At 39.9% G+C, this 25,667-nt stretch overlaps 1 protein-coding gene across 1 annotated transcript in view; it reads right to left on the bottom strand.

Annotated features, from left to right (window-relative positions):
* Window positions 1-2,557: 2,557 nt before the first annotated feature.
* The window catches only part of LDLRAD3 (low density lipoprotein receptor class A domain containing 3), a 103,407-nt gene continuing 80,297 nt past the window's right edge, over window positions 2,558-25,667 (bottom strand). Inside the window, exons 5-6 of the mRNA XM_054275421.1 lie at window positions 4,586-4,931; window positions 2,558-2,987 (exon numbers count right to left, since the gene is read on the bottom strand). Coding sequence (XP_054131396.1) covers window positions 2,726-2,987; window positions 4,586-4,931 — 608 coding nt within the window. The 3' untranslated portion in view covers window positions 2,558-2,725. The remainder of the gene's footprint in view (window positions 2,988-4,585; window positions 4,932-25,667) is intronic.

Here is a 25,667-nt window from a genome sequence, read left to right as displayed (position 1 = left end):
AATACACCCTTAGCTGGAAGGGAAAACATCACACCATTAAGAACATTTTTTCCTCTTTTTTGGTAAAGTCCAAATGGATTATCTTAATGCAAAAGTTACATGAATATATACATCCTGAAAGAGTATCTTTTATTTTTTAATATATATATGTACATACATGACAGTGACTGACACAAGACAGAAGAAACAGGCTATATTCACTCTTTTCCTACTTCTTAGCAATGTGAGGCAACACTTTTCAAATGCCATAGGCACACGGTATTTGGGCTGCACACCCTCTGGGGTCTTAGAATACACACGGTGAAATGCAATCCCCTGTGGAAGGCTTGTTTAAGGGGTAGTGGACACAAAGATTTAGTTTCACTAATACAGTTTAGGCAACTTTAAAATATAAAAGATACCTAATTACAATGAAACTACTGCAAACTCTTCAATGGTGTCTTTTCAAGGCAAATATAAAGTTTATAAAACTGTAACAGAAAACCATTAAAGTTAATACAGCATAACACAGCTCTCTTACAGAGGCCAAGCAGAACCTGATTGAAAGGCAAGAGGGACGGCAGGGTCCAGTGAACACAGGAGATGTCCCTGCACCCATCTGTGCCATTAACTCATTCACATACTTGAGTCTGATCTACCTGTAAAATAAAGAATAGCTGTCTGCTCTGTGCAATGACAACAGCGTGCCTATGACCTTGGTCAGTCAGTAATAAAGCTAAATCCTGCTTTATGCAGGACAGCATAATTACATTGCTTGAGTTCTCAGCAAGGATGAAATCTGAGCCACACTTATACATTACTTTGCAAGGACCTAGGAGCATCTCCACCAATGCACTTCACCACAGGCTGCCTAAGCCTGTAATGAAAGCTGCCCTTAATCTGCTTCCAAAGTCAGCCTAGCCCATCAGCATTAGAATTCTCCAGGACTCCCCACCATGTCTTCAGTCCTGGAATGACCTGTGCTTTTAAACCTATCTGGTCCCTGCCTCTTGCATATTGTGGCAACAGACTCGAAAGCTGGAAATGAAAAAAAAATCCCAAAAAACACCAACCCAATAAACAACACCCTAACTCCCTCCCCGAAAAATCAGGTGTATTTGTAAGAACTGAGACTGAACTTGAGCTGTTGCCTCACCTACACTCCAAATTCTTGGGTTCTGAGCATGTAACCTTTGGGCAAAAGAATCTACCTTACAAAGATGGGGACGAAGAAGAAAGCAGAAGGTGTGGGCAGTCAGCTTCCTTCACTTCCTTTAAAAAGCAGAGTCTGTTTAATGACACTATTCTTTTTTACATAGAAAGAGTGGGAAATGTGGGATAAACACAAATAATTTTTCAAGGCAAATTTCCCTCCAGACAAGAGGAAGACACTGCACTGTGTTCCATATACTGAGCATAAGTACAGCACTGCAATGGCATTTAATTTCACAGCTTCTTTCCTCTTGCCTCTCTAATTACCTTTAACCTCAGAGGTGCTTTCACATGGTGATTCACCAAGGTGCACTGAAACACTTTTGACAGGAGACCATTACAAGACTTATGACAGAACAGACATAAACAGTTCTGCTGCAGAAGCTACAATTTCAACCAAATGAACGTGAATAACGCAAACCCTGTGAAAACCAATTAGCTTATCAAAACCAACACTTTGACATCAGAGTTCTTGTGGTGTAGCAGAACAAAATCCAAGTGATACACTCTGTACATACCTACACACAGGCAGGTATCCATGTCTGTTCACAGACATGCTGTAGATGGGATGCCAAGCCCACACCTTTCACCGCATGACCTGCTTTCAGGTATTTTACAAATATAGGAAACTACTAATGTAGCAAGCAACATTAAAGCTTTCTGTGCTGGGTGTTTGCCTCAAAGCAGTTTTGGTGTTGAAGCTTTTGCTGGAACAATCTGGGGGCTTGTTTTGTTGTTCAGTTGTGGATTTTTTTAAAAGGGAATAGATGGAGTAATGTTATGCCACGCAGGAAAAGAAACCCTGCCCTGTTGTTTTGAGAAACTTCAGTGCCTCTGTACTCAGCCTTGACATTTGACAGATAAGCCAACCTTTGTGGTATTGCTGAGACAATCCATGCAAATTTGGCCTAGATACTGGCATCTGGGGGGAAAAAAAAAAACTGACTTAGAGTTGCTGCATCCTTACAAGCTTAAACCTCCTTCACAGTGAGAACATTCCAGGCCACGCAGAGATGGGTCAATAGGAGATTTCCTGCAGTTTGGGCACTGCCAGGAGACTGGCATTGGGCTCCAGATCTCCAAGCAGCATGAGTGCCTCTCATGTGCTTCAGTCACCACCAGTTGGCACCAGACAGTAAGAAGAAACAGCTCCCACATTGAGAGGATGGAAGGCAGTCTGAAAACAAGAGTCCTTCTGGCAGAGCTCTCCTGTGCAACTTCTGTAAATATTATACACACACATATATACATTCATATACAGTAAGCAGTCCAATAAATACACCACATCAGTTCTTTTGACAAAGCACTGATGTTTCTCTTCTGAACCAGAACTTGCTCACAGAAATACTCTGGAGAGCTGATGTAACTCTCCTTGCTCTGACTTCAATGAGCCCAAAACGCTGAATTCAAATATTAACTCAGTGTGAACTCAAAACAAGTCATCATTCAGGCACACGTCCCCCTGAAACCCATTAGCCACAGCAGATTAACCCAGACAGTAAATGCCTTCTGGCCACCTTGACTACTGGAGCAGTTACACTTCTCTTTCAGCAGTGTGGCTGATCAGAGGATCACTCTGATCTACTGTCCTCTCCAGCAGAGTTCTGTGCCCATCCATGCTGCCATGGAAGTCTCTCGTCCAGCTGTCGGATGTGCCCACAGGGCTTTCTGCCACGGGGCTGTCTGTGCTGGCCAAGCTCCCCGACCGAGAGCGGTAAGGAGGAAGGTCTGCCTGATTAGGGGGTTCAGATTCAGAACAGTAAGGTGGTGGAGGAAGGTCAAACCAAGGTGGTCTGCTGTAAGACACACAACAGAGTAAGAAGTTACTGAAAACAGTGAGACAGAAGATTGTACTCCAATGATGAAAAAAAACAAACAGTATTTCTCAGCTTTTCAATTATGACACAGATCAAGAGATCTCAGACCTGCTCACATTATTCAGGTTATTTCAAAATATCCACACCACCACTAGGAAGCAAGGTTTCTGGCCAAGGTGCAATATAGTAATTACAGCCAACCAATTTAACAATCCACACGCTGAGTTAGATGGCTGTGAACTTCCAACAAAGCTGGCTCAAAGACAGCTGTGCAAGAGGCAAAAAACTTTTCTGTTTAACATTTACTCCAGAGAAAACAGTAAAGAAGTCACATTAAGTGGTGAATTTACACCTATAGATGATGATGCCAGCAGAAGAAAGCTCCAAGGAAACTTCCACTAAGTGACAGAGATTAATGGCTTACAGTCTACAAATAAATAACAAACTGAATTCTCCACACTGACAAATCACTTTGGCTGCCATGAGATCACACGCAGAACAACTGTTAAGCAGGCACAGGCAAGATGAGCACTGCATTCAGCACTGCATTGTTCTGATAGCAAGCAAGTAAGGGTTGAGCAGATTGGTAACAGGCACTGGGAGCAATTAGCTCCAAAACTGCTGATGGTTTTATCAGCTCAGGTGAAAAGTGATTACAATCTGGACACCCGCTCATTTAGTTGTCCTTAATAATGAAAATATATCAAAATTATGAAAGTCAACATTAAGACAAGGGACCTGCAGCCAAAAGCAGCAGAGAATAGGAATTTACAATTATTCTTAAATCCCACAGTTTGTACTGTAAATACCAACAGGGTGATAGTGAACAATCTGAATTGTTAAAGTTTGTACCATATCCTTTTTAGGTACAGGGATGTCTGCTTACAAGTTTTGTTTGGAAAGACTTTACAGATAGAGGTTAAAATGAAGGTAATTATCTACAAATAAAACCAGTGTCATAACTACATAACTCCAAAAGCACCACACACCCAAGCCACACCCACACCAAACTTCAAAGCACTTTCAGCTATTTAAATTAGGAAGAGTCCTTTCCAAAGTTCTGTTCTTTTCTTCTCTTGGTAAAAGGTAAAACAGTGCAAAGCACAAGAATGATACAGCTCGTTATAAAAGAATTGACAAATGCTGTCACCTTTATATACTTATCATAAATGAACAAGGCTGTATTTTTTCAGTGCTATGACCTACAACTTATCTGGGTGTTTTTGGTGAAACTCCAAATTCAGTTTTCACATTTTGATTTCAGACTGGCACAGGTTATCACTACTAGACAAGTGATACATTCTCCTGCCATTCTTAAAGTCTTACTACCAATATGTGCTAAGAGACTTGAGTTTGCCTCAAACCCCTTTTAATACCAGTAACAATAAACAGACCTGAGGACCGCGAATTTTTCACACACAGAATGAGCTCAGATTTACTGAAGCTTGACTCTGTGCAGGTGAGAGAAGCACAGCACTGGACTTCTGTCAACAGCAGCAGTAAGTGGGGAGCAGCAGCACAGGTTACCACCAGCAGAGGGATGCTTTGGGGAGGCCACACTCAGCTCCTGTACATACCTTTGGTCGAGCACGGCCTCTGAGTAGGACGGTGGGGAGTCCAGCTCCACTGGCCTGGGGTAGGGCTGGCTGGCCACGTACTGGATGCCGTTGTTGACGTTGTAGGTGACGCTGCAGTGGTGCGGGTGGTCGAGGACCACCAGACGGGACAGCAGCACCGGGTGCTGCAGGCGATGCACCGGCAGCGTCATCAGATTGTTGCGCTTGCGCTGGTGGTGCAGCACCAAGGCCAGGAAGGCCACCACGAGCACGAAAATGACAGAGCTGCCAATGATGGCGTAGGTAATGCTCGGGTAGTAAAGCAGCTGATTTTCAGAGGTCACGTAATCCTGGCCGCTCCCTGCCTCTGCAAGACAAAAGGAAAAGGAAGCCTGAGATTGGTTTCAATATAAAATTGATTTTGTCCTACGCTGTGTTTTCTGCTAACACACTGCGTGACAAAAAGTTTTTCCCTTTTCCTTCAGATTGTGAAAAATGAGCTCTTGCAAATTGGAGATGGTAAAGTATCCCTCAGTCCATCCTCATCCACAGTAGTGCCAGCATGTAAATTACTAAGGAGAGACAAGCTGAGAAAGAGGAAAATACACACTGTAGTAGGAAGCATGAGCATTATCATGGGAGTATCTCCCCCACCCATACCTAACAGTCACAGCTTTGGTTTCCAGAGGTGAGATACCCAGTTCCAAGCCACAAGCACAATACTTCAGCGGCACCTGGCAAAGCTCACTAGAATCAGACTTATAGAAGGTGCAACATGTTTTGGTTTTTTGGTTTTTTTTACTTTACATTCCCCTGACACCCATTTAAGCCCCACATCCACAAAGTCATGCAGCCATTGAGCAATATATTTTTGGGCAGGAATTTCTCTTTCTGTGCAGCCTGTAATTCCTTATAGCCTCAAACAGGCTATTCTGACAATCATGTACCTCAAGAAAAATATGAGGCTGAGTAAAAACCAAACCAAACTAAACAAACAGAACCTCAAATCTACACAATTACAAGAGCATGATCCATTCATATTCTTAATTTTCTACTGCAGAAGGCTGACACAGTTAAGTCTCGGCATGTGATTTTCCTTTCTTTCCCTTATCACACAAAACTGCTTTTCAGTCATTCAGAATTGCAACAGAGCCACTAACATTTCTCTAACAACAGATAATGAAATATACACTGTGCCCAGCATAATGGAAGATCTTTACTCAAGTGCCCATTGTTTTCATCCAAGATGCTTTAGGTATCTCTCTCAATATTTCATTTTGGTAGTTCACTTCCATGGTTAAACCTCAAACCATGATTTCCAGCATCACTAAAAACTGCTTCTGCATTTTTCAGTAAGACAATACAACATAAAATGGCTAATCCTTTAAACATCTCCATTTTAAAGCATATTTTCATAAGAAGAGATGAGATGGGAAAAAAAGACTAACAGAACCAAGAAAACATGATTTCTTCATTATGAGAGTAGTGAGGCACTGGAAGAGGTTGCTCAGGGAAGCTGTGCATGCCCCATCCCTAGAAGTGCTCAAGGCCAGGCTGGATGGGACTCTGAGCAACCTGGTCTAGTGAAAGGCTTCCCTGCTCCCAGCAGCGGGGCTGGAACAAGATGGTCTTCATGGTTCATTCCAACCCAAGCCATTCTGTGATTACTGATCCTGCTACCAACTATGAAAACTACCACTCAGAGCTGTTCCACTGATGATGCCCCTACAACCACAGACCAAAGCTTTGCAGGACAGATGCAAGCCAGACTTTTCCTGATACTTAGTGTAACACCTCAGGGAAGATCTTTGCTAACTTTATTTCCCTGTGCAACTGTGCTAGAGAAAGCAGAAATCACTGTTTCCAGTCAACAGTTGGTCTCTGGCTCATTCGGCAAAGTGAACCAAGTCTGCATGAGGAATGTAAATGAGAACAGAAGGAAGGAAAGGAATTGACATGCATTAGTAATTTTAATTACAGCTCATCACACATTACTCTGGCTCCTTTAATACACTCCCTAAATTCAACAGCTGAGAAATGAATTCATGTCACGCATCGCAGACAAGGGCCAGTGCAGGGAATATAATGACAAGCAGATCATTTTTATGCAAGCATCAAGAAGTTTATTTGCAAGGACTGACCCATGGATGAATACTACTACCTGCAGCAAGTGCAAGGAAGGTAAATCTATTATGACATCCCAGTAAAATACATTGTACACTCAGTACATTGGCATAAGGCTGAAAACAGGATGCCTTTGCAGACCTGATGAGACCTAATTAGTTACCATGGGGTCATTCTGCAGCAGCTGTAGAATTATTCTCTGTATAATCTCCATCTTACTAAAACGGGGAGAAAAATGAGAAGTGAATTATCCATCAACTTTTTTTCCCAAACTTTTAAAGTTATCCACCTGTTTAGGAAAACATCTTCTAGGTCCTACAGGAACCAGTTCTATAAATCCAAACAAGTTAACTAGACTGCTGAAGAAAAAACTGCTTTGTCAAAAGTCAGATGGGATCTGATGACCAGCTTCACAACAGTGTGAAACAAAACATCTCTTATCTGATTTTACAGTCCTTTTCATACAACAACCATAGACATTTTGCAGAGATTTGGGATAACTTTGCAGCGAACACGCTGTTTTGGAGATTTGCGATTACTGTGGCTAATGAAACATTTATTTACCAGTAACTCTATTCCTTTTTGGGTGTTCAGATCTGTTTCTAGTATTCCCATTTAATTAATTGTCTTTCTGAAACCCAGAGCAATCTAAGGGCATGCCTACAGATCTTTGTAGAGGTCTCTGAACCAGAAGCAGAGCTATTAGGGGGCTGTTTTGAAAGTGCTGTCTGGTGCAACCTTCGAACCAGCCAAAGCAGCAATATTGCATTTGGGACTGGAATTAGCATCTCCATCAGTTCAGCTAATTCTAGCCCATGTGTGTCCAACATGAAGCAGCACAGAGGAGTACAGATATATCCTGTGAAGAGGAAAGAATGTGGTTCATTTGTCAAGTGCTCTTTCTTGCACCCCAGGCAGAGCTGAGGATTTGCACAGAGACACCCTCCCCACACATCCAGCTCCCTAGACATGCACAGTCTTTATACCTGTCCAGGAACACACTGTACCTGAGATGGAGTTCTAACCAGGAAGCTTCAGCTACCACTGAAACTAAATATTTTTTCACCACAAATACAACATTACTCTTACCTTATTGGTGGGTCTTCTGGGCCAGGGAGACATAACCTTAAGGTCCCTTAGCAATCCACACTCACAAGTGAAGTCCAGTGGCACTTCACTTTTGCTGTGATATAATTTATTCCACAAAGACCAACCTGTACCTAATCTCTCTTTTCTAGCAAGGCCAGTAAATCCAAGCCTGCAAAAGATGAAAGTAACATTGCCTGAGCCTATCAACACTGCTTAGCTTGCAGTCCTAGAGAGGGTGAACTGCCCTTAATGGTCTTCCAAAGTAACGTTTGACAAGAAAATTGCTCTATGGCATAGCTAAAGCAAAACATAGTAGAGAACTATGAGACAGTTTTGCATACAGGAGACTTTTGCATCAAGTTTTTGCTTTCTCTTCCTATGCACCTGATCATGTTGAAATAAGTAACTTCTTAGAATTCCTTTTTTGTAGAGCCTGGTGAATATTCAGAGGTTTGGAAGGGAATGAGGGGTACTGAGCTGACACTGCCTGATGAACCTCTATCCATCTGGCACTCAATGTAAAAGGGAGAAGGTGAGATAAAGAGAGCACCTGAAAACTGTCTGTAGGGCATGCATGACTACTTAAGGAAACAAAATCCATGACTCTTTAGCTCTGCTCTAATAACTTTCAGCAAATGTTTACACATCACAGAAGTCATTTAACTGAATTTCTTGGTAATTCAGTTATCATCTCCCAGGAGAAGCAGGCATTATCCAGGTAGGTTTAAAAAGCTCTGTCTGTTCTGCTACTAAGCACAAATGTATGAAAAACAGTGAGTGGGCAAACAAATTTCATTTAAATTCATGGAGTATTTACTATTTTGTGCCTTTTTTTTCCCCTCAAGAAGATCCATTTTCTATCATGCCACATATAAACAGTTTATCAATGCCACTTATGCCTATTAAACCCCAGTATCTGGGAAATGCCAAATTCACAGATTAGAGATTTTTGGAGTGTAAAAAGCCATGTGAACAATTTAGGAAAATACTGATAAAGGAAACATTGCAGGTTGTGCTTAAAAGTCTATTTTATTGACTGTGAACAAATTTGCTGTCTCAAAGTTTAAAAAAGATCTGAGAGTAACTGCATTAAGTCTGCCAGACACAGGGATGAGAGGCTATTATTTTATCTTTCACAATCCTCTGCTCAAGCCTGGCTTTTCACAGTTCATTGGAAAAAAAGCTTTTGAAATACATAATCTGAGCAGACATCTGTAGCCTTAATGAGCACGAGTCACGGTCCATCTCCAACAAAGATGCTACTGTAACAACACATTTAAATTCCAACTGGTTAAAGTGCAGAGCTGCAGCTTGGAAGGTTAAAGAACAAAAATCAAATGCAGACAGGCAGAGCCTCTGCACATTATTTACTTTTTGTGTTTGGAGTTCTTAGGGCATCCAGCTAAGTCTCTCAAAACTCTTATTAAATTTTTCATCCTTGATGATTCTATGTGCCACTAAAACAAGTCTTTCATAGATCTTTGTGCACTGAGCTCTCAGAATGTTCTTTATTCTAGTGATGTTTTTCTAACTGACTTATCTTTTTTCCCTATTGCCCTTCTCAGTGTTACAAACAAGATTTCTCTCAGACAACACAGCACCTTGACCTCATGAAGCCTCCTGCTAGGTTACCACTGTGCCCCTCCTGAACAGCTTCACAGTTCCCATAGACACCAGAGACAAGGATTTGTTTGCAACTGCATTCAAAGCGTGTTTTTGGCCTGCTATGGCTTTCTCTGTTTCAGGCACAGAATAGAGATTTACTAATGGAAGTGTTACACATACTAAACAGATCTTATCTATGGGAATTGGCCAAAGGAATACAATATGATTACATTTTTGTTTGACAGGTACTTGGTAAATGGGTAAGATTTCTGGGAAGGCACCAGGATGAAGCTCCTTCCAGGTATGTCTGTAAGTTATGGCTTCACAGACAGACAACAAGCACCTGCACAGATGTCATGGCTTCAAATGGCACCAAGGTTATCCTGTGCTTAACTCCCTGCTAATCACAAGTGTCCCAAATGCCCACAGCCCAGAACCACAGCAAACAGAACAGCCCTTCATCCAAGAAGTTGGAGCAAAGGGTGGATCTATTCCCAGCTCTTGAAGTTGCCCATCAGGTAATTTTCTCCACCTCTGCCTGGCTAGCCTCACCTGAAAACTAGATCGTGATGTTCCCACATTCCCAGGACATTCTCCAAAGCTGTTCATACTGACAAGAACTACATTTTCCTGAAAAGTCTAAGTGTTTCAAATATCAGTCAAAAGTCTTAAATACCATTGGATGCTCTGTCTTTACCTATTCTTTCAGATGACTGGAAAGACAGTCATGACATTGCCTGCACAAGCACAGCAGGACCTCTTGATATGAAGAACATGTCAGCTGTAAATATATATAGATATATATATTTACATCACTATTGGTATAAGTATAGCAACTTCAGCTCAGAGCAATGAAACAGAATTTCTCTGCATAATGCACTTTAGAGGCTCTGAGCAAAATAATGGTTACTGCTCCCAAGAATGTAAAGCTAAGTGTAAGACTTGGAACTATATATAGTTATAAAAGTAGCTAGCAAGACACAGATAAACCTAAGGACAGTAGCAGTCAGCAGAATTAGAAGCAGTGCCAGCATGTCTCATTCAGTGCACCAGAATGGGTGCATTACCAGTGCCTTCCTCCCCAGACTTAAATCCTCATCCTGACCACACGCTGCAAGAGCTGTGCTTTCAAGTCTTTGCAGCTGCTCTAAATGAGCAGCTGAGTCAGCCTGAAGATCAAGAGCCTCACCTCTCACATGCCATCCTTTTTTATCTTCTGCAGGGCAGGATAATTACTCCATGCACTTCACACATACACACAAAGAAAAGCAGCAAACTGAGCAAATAAGTGGAGAACTAAGAAATACTTAGCAGTAGTCATAGCAACCAAAGTTCTAAAATTAACTTGGCAGCAATGTAAAAACCTGCGAAGCCAAAACCTGCCATAAAGCACAGAAACAAAAGGTCCAGGCTTGGCAGCTGGAGGGAGCCCAAGGAGGAAATTAAAGTGTTACTCAGAAGTAATTTAGAATTACTCCAGCACTGATCTATGCAGCAGTTCCTGGACACATGATAGGATAGTGATGTACTTTGATTAAATCATAGCCACTAAAAAAGCCCAGCCCAAAAGAGGGTTAAAACATAAAAAGGAAGAACTTTGTCCTGTAAGTCTCCTCTTTCTGGTTAGTAAATGTAGGGTCACCATTAACAAGGCTACCATGAAATTAGTTACTGTAGAGTTCTGGTAACATTTTAGGACAGGAAGATGCCACTCAGGAAGAGTATGGGGCACTGAGAGCTTTAAGGGCTTGTGCTACTATTGGCCCCTCCAAGCACTAAATTAAACCTGCTCTGCAGAAAAAAATCTCTAACTGCACCCACCAGAAGGCTCTTTAGTAGACCAAGTTATAAAATAAATCAAGAATCTGCTTCAAAGAAAGAAAAACAGTATTGTCTTCATAGCATAAACATGCTCTGGTGCTCTTGCTGAGCATGACGTGACAACTACACACCTCCCAGGCTCTAGTGCCATTTCAAACCAGGTGCCTAAGCTGAAGATAACAGCCACTGATCCTAAATCATAGCCTGCTCCTTCCTCCAATCTTCCAAGAGATATTCCAGTCTCACACAGTATTCTCCAAGTGCATAAAAAGTCCAGGTTTGGGGTCTTTGGCTGCTGTGTAATCTCTTGTGTACCATTAGTGAGTAGTATAGGACAGTCTTGAAAGTTAAAACAATATAATATTTTAATGGGGATGTTAACAGAGCTATAAAACTCAACCAGCAAGACCCAAGCATACTCAGTCTCCAATACTTAAGGAGTAATGGACATACACTAAAATACAAGTTCCACCTCAACTGAAAAAGAATTCCTTTACATTGAGGGTGGCAGAACACTGGAAGAGGTTGTCCAAGGAAATCATAACATCTCTCTCTGGAGACATTCAAGTGGTCGCTTCCAACCCTAGTGATTCTTTGATTCTGTAACATCAGCTTCATCTTCACTTTAACTAAAGCATACTATTTTCTACCAAAACCCCTTGGCATCACAGGCAAATGTATGTGCAAGTGCACTGTGCTGTCTTCTGCAAAGGTTAATTGGAGCTCTGAGCCAGGAAAGAACCTGGACATTGTATCAGCTCCCTGCCAGTGCAAAGGCATGCCCTACCTTGATTAATTTTGAAAGGTCATCAGTACAATTCTAAGCCAAAAGTATGATGGAAAACAGGTTTGGCAAAGGCCATGGGCAGCTCTGCCTTTCCTATTTTCTAAGTGTTTAGAATCCAAGTTTCCATGATATAATCCACTAACATTCCTTGGAATCATGTGAATATCTAGGAGGCAGAAAAACCCAACAAATAAAAACAGAAGTTAAACTAATTAAAATGAAAATTTGTGGATGAAATGCTTGTGTTTTTATCATCTATCAACTGTGAAAAGAAATTACACCCATTGCAAAACTGTTACCAATTTATCTTGAGTGATCTATATGCCTGAAAAATGCATGTTATTTCAGCAGAATGTCTGGGAAAAGCTGAATGTGGGATGCTGTGCAGGACAGCTGAATTGCATTTTTATAGTGTTTATTCTGGAGGCTGGCAAGAAGAGACACACAGTGCTCAGCTAGAATGTGCACATTAACTTTTTCCTGGGTGCTGATTAGTGCTAGAACAGCTGGAGCATAAGAAGGATAATAAGGCTTGAAGAAATACAGTGCAGGATTTATGGAGCCTGCAGTCAGGTATACATGACAAGAAATACTGCTTAAATGTGATTTAAATCTATTTTAGAGTAAGTTTATAATCAGTTTATAAATTTAGTCTAATCTTTCAAGAACTGTACTTTAATGGCTCTGATTTTTGAAAAAGTATTAGTACAACATCCATGTCCTATTTTACATATTAATATTGTCAATCCTACTTATTTTCCAGAATTGTGAAGAGGAGATGTTGCCAGATACACAGTACACATAGTTTCACTTGTTCAAGAAGCTACTAACAATCTAGAAACCATGGGCAGGTAGTGATCCCGAGTAAAAAAAGAAACAAATCTGCAGAGACAGAGAATACCTTCCAGGTCACCTAATCCCTTTCCATCAGCCATTCATTCATACCTACTCAATGCCCCTTCAATGACTGCCTCCAGGATGCCACAGAAGAAACCAGCAGCAAATCCACTCCAGCAAGAGCCTGCAGGCCACCCTCTGGCCCTACGAATCAAAAGGAGACTGGAGAGGAAAGCAAGACTACAACAACTGAGCAATGTGGGTAGACACAGAGTCCAAACAAAGATTAGCTCAGTGCTTGGCTCCAACAGACAGTGCACCTGTGTTAAGTTACATTCTGAGATGCTTTCCCTCTTAAAATTATCTTGACTTTGCATTACATTTGTTTGACATACAAACTCATGTTTCCCTTAGGCACAAGCTTTGTAAACTCAAGAAACTCCTGGCAAACAGTGGCCTCAGTAGCTTCACTGTTCAGGTTCCACCTCCAGGAAGGTCTTAAGAAACATTGCACCTGGCTGCAAACCAAATTCTAAATATTTCCTTAAATATTATATGCACGTACATACAACAGGGAAAAAAAAGGAGCAAAACACAACAGCAGAGAAGACAGCAACTGGCTGTGAAAGCAGCTCTTGCACTGCCCTTTTTCGCCTTCCTGATCACAAGACCCAGACTGTCAAATGCCAGAGAAAGAGAGAGGGAGGAAGAAAGAACAGAGAAGCAAATGAGGCAAAGAGAAGAAAAAAAAAAAAAGCTGCATTTGAAAGCTAGTGTACACAAATGGGACACTACCAAGCATCTGGAAGGCATTAACACCAGGAAGAAGATAAACATGTGCTTTTCACCCTCTGATAAAAATCTCACTTGATCAGAAGAGATGACACTGAAAATAGGGAGTGGGAGGGAAATATTCAAAGGCTGTGGCTGCTGAGGCTCATTAGAAAACTGAAAGCTTTTCAGGGGGGTCCAAAACGGGCTCTGCTCTGAACCTGGAACTATTCAGTAATTACCTGAATGACAGAGAATGATTATTCAGCTTGCCGTTAGGCACATCAACCCAGCTAGATGAGATCAAAATTAAAACTTATTTTAAAATAGCAGAAATGGTCAGGATCACATGCAGTCAGGTGTCAGCAGGGAACGGTATGTTCACTGGCAGTGAAAAATACAAACCCAACAGAATCTAGCTCTAGCAAGGTGTGTGCTCAAGCATATATCCAGCTCAGGACATCACATTTTTAAAAAAAGAGCAAAGGTGAATCATAGCTTGATGGAGAACAACATGAAGATGCCCACATAGACACTAACTACCAAGAAGGGATTGTTTAGGCTGAAGAAAACATTGCAGGAAAGCCTATAATATGTTAAAACACAGAAGTTTGAAATTAATGAGACTCAAAACCATGCCTGCTCTAACAATGTAAGCGCAGGGCTTTCAAACACTGCAGTGTTTGAACAAACACTGAAGTGTCCCAAATTACTAATGTGAGAAATCACAGCTTTATTTCATACATCTAATTGATTAGAGCTGTCACCTCTGTCAGCGAATAAACACTAGTAGCACCACGTGCCTCCATGCCTAGATTTCCAGTTACACTGATCACTCTGATGGTTTTTCCATAGCGACTATCATTCCTGTAAGTCCTCAGGAGAGTTTCTCAAAGTTTTTCTGATGAATATAAAAAAAAAATCCGATAAATTTAAAGTATGTACAATCCAGGCTGAATTTGAACCACTGACCTCCAAAGGGAAGGCACCACAGTAACTTACTACCTATATGGGTAGCTCTGGTGTGAGGTGCAACTTAGAAAGTGGCAAGGAGAATGCAGCACTGGAACAGATCCCCTTGAGCTAGCAATGGTCTAACTGTGCTTTGGTAATACCCTGAGACCTCTTACAGTCCTGAATGCATACACTGGCCTGCAGTCAGAAATAACAACACTTTCAGCCTCCCAATCAAATAACCCAAAATACCTCACAGAACCTAAATTTGGGTTATTTCTCCTGGTGAGCTGACACACCTGTGTTTGCTTCACCAAACCTGTCTTCAGATGCACAGAAAAAATACGAAAAACACCTTCTAACAATGAGGATGGTGGCCCTCTTGTAAAGAGCTTTATATCACTTGTTACATGATCCCATTATTCTCCCAAGTTCAGCAGGAGTTCATACTTCATTGACAAATCAATAAATTCTGTAAGCCTTAGACGCTAACCATGCGTTCGGAACGGAAGGAGGAGCTCAGCCCCTCCTTTAGAGTGCCGAGGACACTTGGACACCTTTACCCTGTGAATGGACTTAGTGTAACATTTCAGACAGTAAGTCAAGATATAATAGTACCTGGGACTTTATCCAGAGCCTTTTTTTTTTGAAATATGCATTATAAAAATTTTGGTCTCACTTCAGCAAGTTTTCATGTAAATAAATTAAGCAAAAAAAAAAAATCTGTAATTACAGAATGGAGAAAATTGCTGCACTTGATGAAAGGCTGTTTATTCAGCACTGACAAATGCAGCCTAATGAATGTGAGAGTGCCAGATTTTATTCTTGCTGAGGATGTAGTCTTGCTTTTTGTTTCCAGAGAGATTGTGGAAACATTTATTTTCCCTTTGACCCTGGCTGACTGACTAAACTAGTCATACTGAATTGTGCAATTCTTGATATGAAAAGCATGTGTACAATGCAAGAAAGAAAAATGCATTTTAAAATTTGTATTAAGAGGCAAGAATCATAATTATTAATCACTATGTCAAGATAATTACTGTATGCAAGGGCAAATGAAGAGATTTTTGGTGGCATACTTATAGCTCTCGTTCTGCCTGAAAAGACTGGAGGCAAATAATAATGATTAGTACAGCTTAGCATAGTTTAAAAGGCACTGAATTAGCTAATGTGTCACATGAGAACGAACCTTTATTGACAGAAACTTCAGCTAATGCATAGCAGTGGTAAAGAAGGTTAATAGAAAACTGGCTTATCACAAGGAAAGGATATTAACTGCATTATGGCATGATTCTGCAAAACCTCAATGAAACCATGTTTGAACATTGGCAGCCTATTTTGGCCAGCTTAGTTGAAGACAGAATTAGGTTGATGGAGAGTGCAGCCTGAGAAACAAAGATGAATGGGGGAAACAGGGCTTAAATATCAAGAGAGAAAAAAGCATGCTTTATTTAGTATTGAGAAAATATTACTAAGAAGAGATATGACTGAGGTATTTATAATAGCCTCTGGTTATAAAAAATAAGCTCAGTGACTAATTCTTAGATTATTGGACAGATCAGAACTAAAGGTGAACGAGGGTAAAAGGGAAAAGATGCAAGACAAATTTAATGAAACACTTCTCAGGAAGAAGAGAAAATAGGTAAAATGATGCTTCATGACTAAATTTAAACAAAAGCTGGGGGACTGTGTGGGCTGGGTAAAAGCTTCTAGGGAGCATAATTTGTAATAGTTGAGACATGTTTCCACTTACACACACACACAAGCATCTGCTGCAATTTTAAAAATCACTCTTAACAAAGGTTGAGAGTTTATCTAATTTGAAAGAGGAAGAAACAAAATCATTTACTACTACTCCTTTACAGTACAAATACAAATGACCAACTATAGTATTTTTTAGCACTATTCCTTTAAGTATTTAAAGACAAATCACATAAATGTTACAGTAATCCAACAAGATAGGCAAACCTATTCCATATCTAAAAAGCAAGGCTTAAATTAATGAAACAATTCACTTCAAGTTGCAGAGATAAAAATTGTCAGCCAGGATCAGAAACTGGGAATTCTCAGCTTCCATCAGCCATACCCTGCTCTCCACACACACAAAGACTTTAATGAATTATTTACTTTTTCTTTACTATCAAAGAGGAGGCAGCTTTATTGCTTTACTCTTAAGGTGCATTTAATTATCCTTGAGCAACCCAGTCCTGTCCTCCCCAGCACTCTGTGGTATTTTAACAAGCTGTCTATATATACAGTGTTCACACGTTAAAGATGGAGGCTGATTTAATATGCCTATGTCTCAGTTTAAAAACTTGTTTAAACTCAAATTAGGAAAGAAAATTAAAAGAAAAAAAAGGACCAAATCACACTGGATTCTAGTCTAAGTGGAACAAATCAAGTATCTAAAAAATACTGAATAAAAATGCATAACAAGCCACAGACACACACTGGTCTGCATGACTCCTTGCTCCCTTTACAAACAGTGTTAATTTTTCAGCAGATTTTGTAGCTGTAGATAAACATCCCATAAACAAAGACCTCTGGATGCTGAAGGCCTGACTGATCCTAACATAACTATTTAGCAGTCACTCTTACCTTATGCTTGATGGTTCCTCTGCATTATGCTCACCTGTGCAATTCTACATCCTTATTTTGAATATTTTAAATACACAAACAACAAATTGCGCAATTTGCTTTCATCAGGCTTTTCACAAAAGCTTCAAGAGCTGTAAAACTGGAACATAGTGGTTACCTGTAATTCATAAAGTGACAGATGACCTGGGATACCTCTACCTAGGAAAAATAAAACCTAAAATGAAATTTTCACACACTGGGGTGTAACTATCCTGCCCTGGGAGTGTCACTGCAGTTTTGAAGGGATTAAAACAAAGAGCAGTCTCCATAACTAAGCCAGCTAAAAGTTTAATTAAATACAATTGCTTGCTGTGCTTCCCTTCCCCAAACAGCCTCATACATATTTATCACTGTAATTACAGCAGTAAAAACCTCCACAACTAATTATGCCATGCTTCTCATCTTCTGTATGCCTGGAATTTTTTACATAATTACTACTGAAATTAATTGCAAGTTACTTAATTTTGCACTTTGTCCTTTCAAGCTTAATTGAAAATTAAAATTTTTCAAACCAGTCATTCTTGAAAGCATGGTGCTTTTACCTCAGATGGTGCCATAACCAAAATGCTATTTTAATGGCTTTTAGTAATACAGCAGAGTGGAGTAGTGTAAATGTTATCATTTAAAATAAGAGAGCATTGCTCTAATGCATATGTACCATATGCTTGGTAGTACTACACTTTCCATAGAATTTTCAGCCTGCCCAGTTGCCCTTGGCCTCTGGTGGAGTGCATTAGCATGTCACCCCTTGAGACAGAGACTGCTATCAGCCACACTTCGCTTAGATAAAGCTCAAATGGAATTTCATTTGACTATGGTTTAAGCATTGTGCTAATATTTTAAGGGTGACTATTGATTTTGGATGTCCAGTTCTACAACTGATTTTGAAAAAGTAATGAACATTTCCTCCCTTAAGAGATATGGGAAGAGGGGAAGTGCCAAGATTTGACTTGGTCTAGAAAAATAATTGCCCAAAAAGTTTTGACTTAGTCCAGGAAGCACACAGTGTCCTTGTTTTCTAGGGCAGTCTCTGCAGTGAATTGTGATTTACTGTTTTGGGAGTGCCTTTAATGAAGGACAACACAAAATCTTCCTATCAACTAAGGAAGTATCTTGATGCCACACTGTGACAACAGACAGAAGATGCAGAACCCCTGGATGGGGATCCCAGCAATTTCCAAAACACAACTGGCACTCAAAGAGGACCAGTAACACATCTCAGCAAACCAGGGGACATTTCAGGGGCCCACACCATATAGTCCCATGTAACTCAGCCCACTATTTTTATTATTTCAGTATTATTTTCATTTAAGCCCATGTCCTTAGGATCTTATAATAGTGGCAATATTAGTGGGTTTTGCCCACTCAAATAATTCATTATTGTTTTAAACAAAACAACACCTTTATTTCAAACACCTTTTCAATCTTAACTTCAAAGCTTCAATCTTGCTGTGTTTATTTTTCTCCATCTGTCAAGAAATCTTGCAAATTTCTAATCAGATAGAAGACTTTCAAAAGCACAAGAGAACTTTGCTAGGAGAGCACTTGTTCCTCACTCCACTATAAATCTCCATAAGCCAATGACTCAATGGGTAATTTTTCCCTTACAATCTTTTGTTTTCAATTTCTGTGGAATCTTTCAATTCTGTAGAAATATTTAAATTTCTGTAGATTAGTTCAATATCTTGTTGCAACAAAAATCAGGGTGGTTGGGGAGTAATTAAAAAGGTAATGAATAAGAAAAATCACTGAAAGTCAAGAGTCCAAGAATGCCAAGAAAGCTCTTTCAGCAAGTGTCAAAGATCTATGACAAGTGATCCCTTGCCAGTAAATGAATACAATATTTGTTCTGTCTGAGTAGACTAAGAGCTGCCAGTGAGTAGCTGTGAACCTGTGAGCCACACGCGTGTTATTAGCTATGAGGTTCTGAATAAACTAGACTGGTACAGTGTCAGAAAGCAGTGATTTCTGTTGTACAGATAATTTGCATTTCAATGAGGAAAAACCCTACTTGTTTATTATGTCCAGTTTAAAAGTTGAAGCAAAACACGAATTCACTTGCGCATTTTCACAGACGGACTATAGTTCAATACTTCTGCCCACATAAAATTGCAAAGCTTTCTGTAAATCAGTCTCACACTTTCTTAACCAAAGAAACTTCATTCTGGTAGCAAGTGTTACACAGATGTATACACAAAAATACAATGAATGGTTTGGTGTGAAATTCATGATATTTTGTACTCTGCACCTTTATCTGATGAAAGTCTTCTATGCTCTTATGTGAACCTCAGAAAACACGGTTCAAAAATTTCATGCTAGTTCAGATGTTCTAAGGATTTCTCAGTGCATACCTATATACTACACTAAAAAGCATTTTTAAAACCTAAAAAGAACAAGGAAAAAAAATTCTGTCAGTGTTACACATGTTGACAGTCATTTATTTCAACTACCCCACCACAATACTTCTGCTTTAATTAAACATTAAATCAGTCAAGTAGGCATGCAGATTTAATTACTGCTGTGGTTTAAAATGAGCTTATTTTCCCTTGAAGCCAGTGAAGGTTAGCAGGACGACCTCAGTATAATGGAAAATTCTCAGTCTGGCAGGATGCTGGACACGAATTTGTCCCTTATGGCACAGTTTAAATATCATTCTCAGTAATGCAACGCTCACAAAGTAGTACTGGTTTTACAAGTTTAATCCAAACATACCTGAGGTCTATGGCAACTGAATATTTGATGGAAATAAATCAATCTCTTTTAGGCAAACAGCCTATTCAGCATTAACTTTGTCAGCCCAATAAGAGTGGGCCTGATGCAGAAGTCCCCAGACTTCTTCATGTCTGATTGATACTTTTCTCCTCTGACTCATCACTGTGACCATTTCTGCCATCTCAGTGTGGGAGTCAGGGTCAGGTCACTTCAAGCTCTCTCGGGGACAATGGGTGGTACAGGAAAGGGGAAAGAAAACAGGAGTCTTTCAGGCCACATGATATCAGTTCAAAGCAGCTCCCATCAGACATGAGAGTGAGGCTTGTCACCTTGAGTAGAGTCTTGTCCTGTTCACACCAGGGGACTGAAAGAGGTCAAGAGCACATCCACCACAATGATGGTAAGAAGTTCTGTTGTCTCCTGAGTTATGTCCTACAGGGACTTCTGGGATAGCTGGCAGCAATCTGAAACCCACCCACTGATTTCCAGATCTCTGTGAAGGACAATTTGTGTACGCCTTCATCCTTTTTCTGCACTAAGATTTTTGACCAACAATCCCAAAGGCTCTATGTCAGATGCAGACAGTGATTCTGGTTCTGGGCAAACCTCAAGCAATGAGGGCAATTACCTGCTTAGTGACAGATCTGAGTAGTTGAAAACAGGGCAAAGCCGTTTAGTAGGAGGCAACTACAGATGTTTGTATTTATTAAAAACTTAAGTATGCAGTGAAAAGCAACTGGCAGCTGAGAAGGTACTTAGTAATAGAGTCCTCCTGCATTTAAAAATTGCAGATGTTCCTGAGTATCTTTGCAACCCTACTCTAATACTCTGTCTAGACAAAAACACCATAGAATGTATAACATATGACACTTTCTATATCCTCTGTGGGGATTCAGCAATAAATCAGGTTTTCAGACTCAGAAAAATTGCATTCTTTTGAAAGTGGCTTGCCAAATTTCAGTAAAGGAAAGGTTTTCTGCCCTTGGGAACAAACCCATGATGCTTTAAGGATGAGTACCAAGAGATCATATCCAGGAAAATAACTGAACCGATTTTGAAGTAATAGGACCTGTAGAGATCAAGGAGAAAACAATGACATTCTATGCTGCACACCCTCTTTTTAATGCTGCATCTTACACAAACACTCCAAACTTGACACTCATTGTACAGAACAAATATTATGCATGTTCTTCATTGCATGCTAATTCTGTAACAGAACTGCAGCATTATGACATTCAACACAAAATCAGTATTCTTCCATTCTCCTTCTTCACTGGCATCTGATAACAAAGGCAATTGGGGTTGTGATTCTTTCATCTCCCCAAGTTACTGAACCTACCCTCTAGGTTGAGGCCAAACAATTACAGAGTTCACCCAGGAAACAGGAGATGCCAAGTCTCATCTCTTCTGCAAGGACTGCTTATGCTTTCCTATACATATAAATACATGAACCCTACTTATGGAGAATGGAGCACAGAGCTGCCTCCTCCCACACCTCTTTTGGATCATCCTCCCTCTTTCGCTCCCTTACCGACCCAAGGACTCTCCAATTCCCTCCTACAAAGCAATAAAATGATATAAAATGAGTGTTTCCACCCATATACCCTGAAGCTGTAGAGTTCAAGGTTCTCTCAAGGCGTTTTGCTCATAAACATTTTAGGATGAGGGCAGCAAGGTGTTCCATTCTCCAACAAAGATTTAACTAACCCTGATAAAGGATGAAAGGGAAATTCAGCTTATCCTGAGTATTTCTGAGGTAAGTGAATGCAAATGTTGCATTTCTGGTGGAAATTAATCCTGTTTGTGCACGTGAGCCCTTCACCTTGGGAGTCTTTGATAGATGAACTCCAGCTGAGAGCATCTCACTCAGAGACATGTGTGAAACCAAAGCCAAACTGCTTTGCTCCACCCAAATGGAAGCAGATACAGAACACTTCAGCTGCATTAATCCAGGTCCCTCTTTGGACTAACTGCTTGCTATACAGTGGCACAGACCTTTCAAAACCACATCCTTCTCATTCAGTTATCTCCACCATTATCATCAGCGTATTGTAGAAAGATTAGCAACAAACTTTCTTTCTGACTATGTCTTTGGCATAGTTTCTTTATTGAAACTCTAATGAAACTAATTCATTTGCTCACTAGTTGTTTGTTGTTCCACTGCTAACAGGATATACAGCATTTCACTCAATGAACGGTACATCCTTATTTAACAATCCTTTATACTGCACTGTTTTTAAATAAGGGACCAAGTGAAAAATCTGCTGCATTACATCATACAAGGCAAACACTTTCTTAAACAAGGAAAATTTGCTTTCATCTGAAGCCCACAGACCAACTTCATTGGTTCTATTTACTTATACTTGCTGAATGCATGCCACAAAGCATAAGTATCTGCATGGCAACACATGGTGTGTGATAAACATTTTAAATACTTTATGGAAATTCCTTCTTTTCCAGCACAGGAAAGCTCCTGTCCATCCTACACCTGAATTTTTAACACTTCAAGAGGTGACTTAAATAAACCCTAACTCAGACTGAATTGTATGGAAATAGCCCAAGGTTCTGACTTTCTCCTGTAACTAATGACACCCTTATAAAGCACATAGTACATGCTCCTAACTATTTTTCTTGATACCCTATAGTAAACCAGGTATTCTGGAATTTTCCTTTCACCCCTCTGCTCTGACAAACTCCTGATCATTAAAATATCAGAAAAAGATGCAAGCAAGTGCTTTCATCTGTCTAGAAGAATATTTTGAACTAGGCTGAAAATCAAGAAACAGAAGATAAAGACCTCCACTATTCAAGCCACAACATGTCCATGGATGAAGTCTGTTGTTCATTACCAAAAGCTTTTTGGCAGGAAGAAAACATGCCAGGAACCTGTTCTCCAATAATATATGTACATGTATATGAAAAAGAACACATCTGTTAAGACTGCATTAATGTTCACTTTTGATTGCTCTGGACAGACAGTTAAAAATTAACCTGCACTGTGGACTGAAAAAAAACCCCAAACTTTCTACCCCTTCTAGTTAAACAGATGCTTTCTCCTCAAGAAGAAAAACACTTTTTTTCTGTAGCACGCAGAATTGTGAGTGCAGGTTTGCTGTTCTGCCTCGTGGTTATACTGTGCATTTAAATCATACACCATTTAAGATAAAATAATATGAAGTTTATGATCCTGTCAGTTTTTAAAAGCTAATGATACATGCTACTTAAAGCAAACTGCAAGCCCAGTGGGAAGCATTATAATTAATACAGTTTGTTCAAAGAAAAACAAATGCAATTCCCCCTCTGCACTGCAACCTGAATGCAAGGAACATGGAACAATAAAGCAAGAGTGTGAGAAAAATCAGACAGAATTGGGGCTCAACACAAACCAGTAAGACTATAAGCCAACTGCATCAATATCAGGCAGAAAGATTTGAGTTTGTAACATCTATTTAATAAATATAAAATTTCCCCATCTGTTCTGATTTCAGGTTTATCTTTCCTAGCAGAGATTACAAGGCAATTTTGAAATGCTCCCTCCTAGGGAGAGCTCTTAAATTGTAATTATAAATTATGAGAATTTGCAAATTCAGGCACAGAGAAAAAGCACAGCAGAAAACAGGGGAAAGAACAAAGGAAAGTTTGCACAGCAGAATAGGCCATAGGAATTTCTCCCCAGTTCCTGAAATCACACCCACACCAATCAGTGGGTCCCATTAGCCCCTAATTTGATATTGATTTTAATCTCATTTACACCAGATTAATTGCTACAATACCAGATGACTTACTACTCATTTAAAATGGAGTATGTTATACTCAGATTAGGTCCTTAACATTTTGACAATCTTAATATTGATTCCCTCACGGCATCTAGTCTTGCAGAATTCCTCTAAGGACATCTACAAAGCCATTATTTCAATTTTTTTTTAAAACAACACAACCAACAAAATTTAAAGACTGGCTGTCAAGCATTCACAACAAATTTGATCAGTACGTGCTAACATTTTCATGCTCCAATATTAGCATGGTACTTGCAAGCACTTGCTGAGCCTTGAAACAACAGAGACATTTTAGTTTTCGCACTGACGCAAATGTAAATTTTTTAACGTGCTGCACTGCTAAAGTTAGACAGCCTTCATCTGAGTGAGAAACCAGTCCTGTGGACTGCAGGTTAGCCAACAGCTTCCAGGTAGGACATGTGCACAGGTATCCTTGGTAGAAATCTACCTAGACAATGGTGGGGGCACAGCCTCCTCCCCTCCTGCTGCACCCAAGTGATCCCAGAGCTGTCAGCTGAATATGAAATTAAACTCAGCCATACATTTATGTGCACCTCAAAGTGCCATGTCAGTACCAATGTATTGCTGGGCATGTCTTCACACACATAAACCTGTACAGCTTCATTTCCCTTCATCACTTGGCTTCATTTACGGCCAACAGCTGTTTCTATCTTTAAATTATTAATACTTTATTTTATAAGATAAGGAAAATAGTCAGCCAGGTCTTCTCTACACTACTGTAAAATTGTGTAAATATTGTAAAATTGTGACCTGGCCCGCGAGAGGAGTAACACCAAGAATCTTCCTCTTAGTACATTTCCCCTTAAAGCACAAGGCATGCATTTCTTTGAATTGCGTTAAAAGGAAATGGGTGGATAATGACATACACTGCAGATCTACTTAGAAAGAAAATTACTCAAAATTTGGCCTTCAGGAAGCTTTGAATAAATTAATTTTTTCTTGAACTGTTTTTTCTCCTGCCCTTCTCCCACACCTCTACAGATGTGAAAAAAAATCAAAATCTTATTTATACAAGTCCCAATATTTATCTTGGTACAAAAGTTGTAATAATATACTCTTTTTCAAGCAAAAGGGACAATTCTGAGACCACACAACCCAGAGGAACTCAGGATGGCATCCCTCAGCACCCAAATAGGAAAGTGAAAAACCACTGTCACCACCAGCATCCGATCTCCTCCTCAGAGCTGATTATTGCATTGCTCTAATTTTTGCTTAGCTCAGTATTATACAGCTGTGCATACAATACATGCATCATACTTGTTAGGAAAATAGAAAAATGTTTTATTGCTCATTGACTACTATAAATGTTAATAACTGTTCCACAGCCTCTATTCTTCTTGCTGCTTTCATACTCTTTAAGGGAACGATGCTTTTTCCTCACACAACATACTGACCCCATTCGCTGGATTTTCAGCTTGACTGGTCATTTCTTTGAACTGGTGATTTAAAGTGGTAGACACTGTATTTCTATCACATTTATTTGTGACAGAATTAATATTATCGTTTAAATTTGGGTAACCTGACTGTTGCACTTAGCTTTGCAGAGAAACTGAACAGAAGCAGCTGAATGAGCAGCACTGAACACAGAATTCACATCAATGAACTACATAACATACATATTATTTTACATGTTGTAGAGTTTATATTAATTCTTTTCAGTATGTACAGAATCATATCAAATTCAGAATTGTCTTCAGAATGGTAAATGGGTTTAAATTTTAATGGGTTAGAAGTTTCCTTTCAGACTCCACTTCCGAAGATGCCAAAACAAAACAGTGTCTTCTCAGATATTGATTATAAGCAATTAACAAACAAGAGCTGTTCTTTGCTGAGTTGAGGGGGCACGGGAGTGTGCCAGGTTTGGATTGCCAATAAATCAAGAAGCAATGAGTTTCGTTTCCCTAGGACCTCCACAGCACTTGTGTCATCCCCCGGACTCCATGGGGCTTGTATGTTGTAACTTCAGGGG

Source organism: Melozone crissalis, unplaced genomic scaffold (assembly GCF_028551555.1).
Source record: "Melozone crissalis strain CALT ecotype California unplaced genomic scaffold, PUWL_Pcris_2 ptg000018l_1, whole genome shotgun sequence".
Taxonomy (NCBI): domain Eukaryota; kingdom Metazoa; phylum Chordata; class Aves; order Passeriformes; family Passerellidae; genus Melozone; species Melozone crissalis.
Note: the sequence above shows the minus strand (reverse complement) of the source record. Positions and strands in the feature narration are given on the sequence as shown.